Source organism: Orycteropus afer, unplaced genomic scaffold (genome assembly GCF_000298275.1).
Source record: "Orycteropus afer afer isolate SDZICR_OR568_19922 unplaced genomic scaffold, OryAfe1.0 scaffold00130, whole genome shotgun sequence".
NCBI lineage: Eukaryota > Metazoa > Chordata > Mammalia > Tubulidentata > Orycteropodidae > Orycteropus > Orycteropus afer.
The window spans coordinates 6,297,748-6,301,673 of NW_006921717.1; the positions used below are offsets into that span (position 1 = coordinate 6,297,748).

General features: G+C 47.3%; 1 protein-coding gene across 1 annotated transcript in view; it reads left to right on the forward strand.

Annotated features, from left to right (window-relative positions):
* Window positions 1-692: 692 nt before the first annotated feature.
* Window positions 693-3,926, forward strand: part of LOC103200356 (solute carrier family 22 member 6-like) — a 25,696-nt gene continuing 22,462 nt past the window's right edge. Inside the window, exon 1 of the mRNA XM_007944856.1 lies at window positions 693-1,061. Within this exon, the coding sequence (XP_007943047.1) occupies window positions 693-1,061 (369 nt within the window). The remainder of the gene's footprint in view (window positions 1,062-3,926) is intronic.

Here is a 3,926-nt window from a genome sequence, read left to right on the forward strand (position 1 = left end):
GCCTCGGAAACCCAAGGAAGTGTCGCTATGAGTCGGATCCAACTCCACGGCAATGGATGCGTTCGTTTGCGTTCCCAGTCATTGAATATGTCTTCTGGTGTTTGTGCCTTTTTTTTTTTTTTAATTGTGATTTGGGTGAAAGTTTACAGAGCAAATTCATTTTCCATGCAGCAGTTCACATGCTGTTTTGTGCGTTTTTAGTTACATGTAGCAGTGTTTTTATGTCCTGAATTAGGGCCCTTAAGTTGGTCCTTATTTTTTCTTTGATGGTCTTTATGGTTTTAGGTTTTATGTTCAGGTCTTTGATCCAACCTGAGTTCGTTTTTGTATATGGTGTGAGATACAGTCTTGTTTCATTTTTCTGAAAATGGATATCCAGTTTTGCCAGAACCATTTATTAAAGAGACTCTCTCTTCCCCATTTACTGAGTTTTGGCCTTTTGTCAAATGGCCTGAAGGATCTTAATGATTAAATATCTCACCCTCAAGTCACAGTTTAACTTGGTTCCTCCCAGGAAGTTATAAGAACTCTTGCTGACAATCAGGAGGCCTAGGGTACAGCAGACCCAGAAACTGATGAGCTGAGAAGACAAAGGCGGCCACTCTCCCTGCCAGTGCATCAAAAAACAGAAAGTAAGTAGGTCACAAGAGGAGGAGACCTCAGCCCCAGCTGACCTTGCAAAATCTGACCCCATGGCCTTCAATGACCTCCTGAAGCAGGTGGGAGGTTTTGGTCGCTTCCAGCAGATCCAGGTCACTCTGGCAATCATCCCGTTTTTCCTGATACTTGTGCACCATACTCTGCAGAATTTCACTGCTGCCATCCCCACCCACCACTGCCGCCCTCCTGCTAACACCAACCTCAGCAAGGAAGGGGGTCTGGAGGCCTGGCTGCCCCGGGACGAGCAGGGGCAGCCTGAGTCCTGCCTCCGCTTCACCTCCCCACAGTGGGGACCACCCTCTGCCAACGGCACGGAAGTCAACATCACAAGGTCCACAGAGCCCTGCACCAATGGCTGGATCTATGACAACAGCACCTTCCCTTCCACCATCGTGACTGAGGTGAGGACCTGGGCTCCCTACCGCTTTCTCACCCCTGTGTCCCTATCTCATTATCTCCACACACTGTCACAGACTAAATATAGGAAGACCCTGGAGCTATGCAGAGCTTTGCCCAAAAAGCTGGTAAGAGAATTAGGGGGCTTCCTGAGAGAGGAGACTTAGACGTCCTTGCAGAAAGCTGCTCCCTGACCCCTAGCACCCACTAGAGAGAGAGAAAGAGACTGCCACAGGAATTAATGTTCTACATGGGTTCCTCAGGAAGTCAAAGGAGACTGGAGAATTCCACAGGGTGGCAGAGGTAGGAAAAAGGAAGCAGGAGGCATGCTGTGCTGGGAGCGGGGGTGAGAGGGATTCATGAGAAAGAGGTTCTGGGCTCAGAGTCCTAGTGCAAGAAGCAGTTTCTTGGTTTCATCTAGTAATCTCTCTCAGCAGCTGGGGCCAAGAGATAGAGAACGGCCAAGGAACTAAGATGGGAAAGACAACAGGGTTATGGGCTCTGTTTATCTCTAGTGATTTAATGTCCCCAAACACACATCCAACTGTAGAGTCACCCTGGCCTGCTGGGTGGTTCATCAGGCCTCAGTCTGCATTTAGTAGCTAGGAAACTGATCATGCTCAAAATCTGTTCTAGTCAGTGGTTGCCAGGACAAGGAGCCCCCTAAATCAACACATGGGAAGAGGAGGCATTACTGCAAGGCTGCAAATAGTTCAGAACACCCAAGGACAGGAAACAAAGTGTGCTCAGGCCTCATGTAAATTGGAACCAGGAATTGGAACACCATAGGTATCCCTATATGCCTGGTCCGTTCCTCTCTCCTTCTTAACCTGTTCCTTCTGTGTGCTCATCTTACAAGCCCACCACCAACCAGAACTTTTCTCTGAATCTCAATTTAAATTCTTAAAAAGCTGAGTTTAACACAGTGATGAGCCTCCCTTTCCCCACTTGGCTCAGAAGTTCACACCTTCTGTAATCAGCTGGTTGAGGGAGGAGAACAGTGGAATGATGTGGCCCACTGCCCATTAGAAGATGCTTTGCTCTGGTGGCGTAGAGGTTAAAGAATTTACCTGCTAACCAAAAGATTGGCAGTTCAAACCCACAAGCCACTCCACAGGAAAAAGATGGGGCAGTCTGCTTCTATAAAGATTAGCAGCCTTGGAAACCCTATGGAGCAGTTCTACTCTGTCCTATAGGGTCACCATGAGTCAGAATTGACCTGATGGCAATGGGTTTGGGAAGAGGTCATGGTCATGTAATAGTCCCAAACTTGCCTAATGCAGCATTTGCCTAAAATAGATGAACGCTAAACCATACTCCCACTAGACAGCCTCAAGACACAGAAGAAGGTGATGAACTATCCTAGCCCTCCTCCCTCTGATGCACATAGGCTCCTCCACCTACTGCCATCTCTTTGTGCGTAGTTCTGTGCACTGGGAATTTTCCTCTTTGTTCTCCAGCCTCACCCTGAGCTCTGAGCTCTCCTTGTCCACCCATCTGGCATATGATGCATCCTTCCCATTCTGCTTCCCGGTTTCCCTTCTTAAAGCTCCACCCCCTGCCTTTGAAGAACAAGACTCCAGAACTATCAGCCTACCTATTGCCCTTCTATTCAAAACAGCAACAGTTTGATCCAAAAGCTCAGGTTCTTGCCATCCAGAGCAAAGCATCTGAGTGAGTGGGTACTTTGGATTTCCTTCTAAATGCAAACTTGGCAGTAACCTCACCATTTGGGGTTTTAATATCTACAAGGCCAAGTGAACACAGTTATCCCATTCCCTAAGACAATTCCAGATATGTTTGTATGGAGATGCCAGGATTCATCCAATACTCTTCCAATAGGCCCTGTAGATGGGACCATAATCCACCCACCACGCACAGGAATGGGGCACCACAAGACCTATTGCAAAAGCACAGCCAAGATACTTCCTCTTTGGGTCAATAATGTCAAAGCCTGTGGCATGAGCATCTCATGAGAATTACAGCAGCTTACAAGTATGACTCAGTGTGAAAGTGGACCTCCTAGTTCATGAAGGAAATGAAAGGCTCACAAGCCAACAGGGGCTACTTAAGTAAGAAGCTTGATCACAATAGGACACTCCATCCCAGGCCATATGGCTGTATCTGGTAAGCACAACGCCTAGCACCCAAAAAATACCAAGTCCCATCATGCCACTTGGGAAGAATTCACAAATGGCCTAATATCCCAAAGGGATACTTTCATACTCTGAATACAAAGCAATAAAATAAAGATAACAAGAAAAAATGCTGGCCATGGGTTACAATAAGTACTTTGCCTGAGATCTTCTTGTTATTTTCCTGTGGATTAAAATGTCTTGGGCAATAACTACTGTGTTAGATTGGGTTCTCTAGAGAAACACAAAAACCAACAAAGCGTATAGAGAGAGAGAGAGAGAGAAAGAGAGAGAAACTTATCTTAGGAAAATGGCTCACAAACATATAGAAGCCGGCAAGTTCAAAGTCTCTGGAGGAAATGGGCTGGCGGCAGCCTTAGCTTTCGTAAGCGCAGGGGGCCGAGAAATTCAAGGCTGGCAGGCAGTGCACTGGTTGTTGACTCCAACGAAAGATGAATCCAAGATCTCCAGGCCGAGCAGTGGGTTGCTCACTCACGGAAGTTTGTAGTCCACACACCAGGGTTCCAATCCCTCAAAGAATGTCTCTCTTCCCAGGATATCCCTGGATATCTTGGAAGCAGGCCACACCCCTAGGGAAACTCCCCTTGGGCAGACTGGTCACTCAGAACACAGTCATCTGATCCCATCATGGGAACAACCACACAGAACTGGGGTCCAGCCAAGTTGACACACAGCTCCAACTACCACAGTCCACCCCTTGTCAACTTGGCAGTT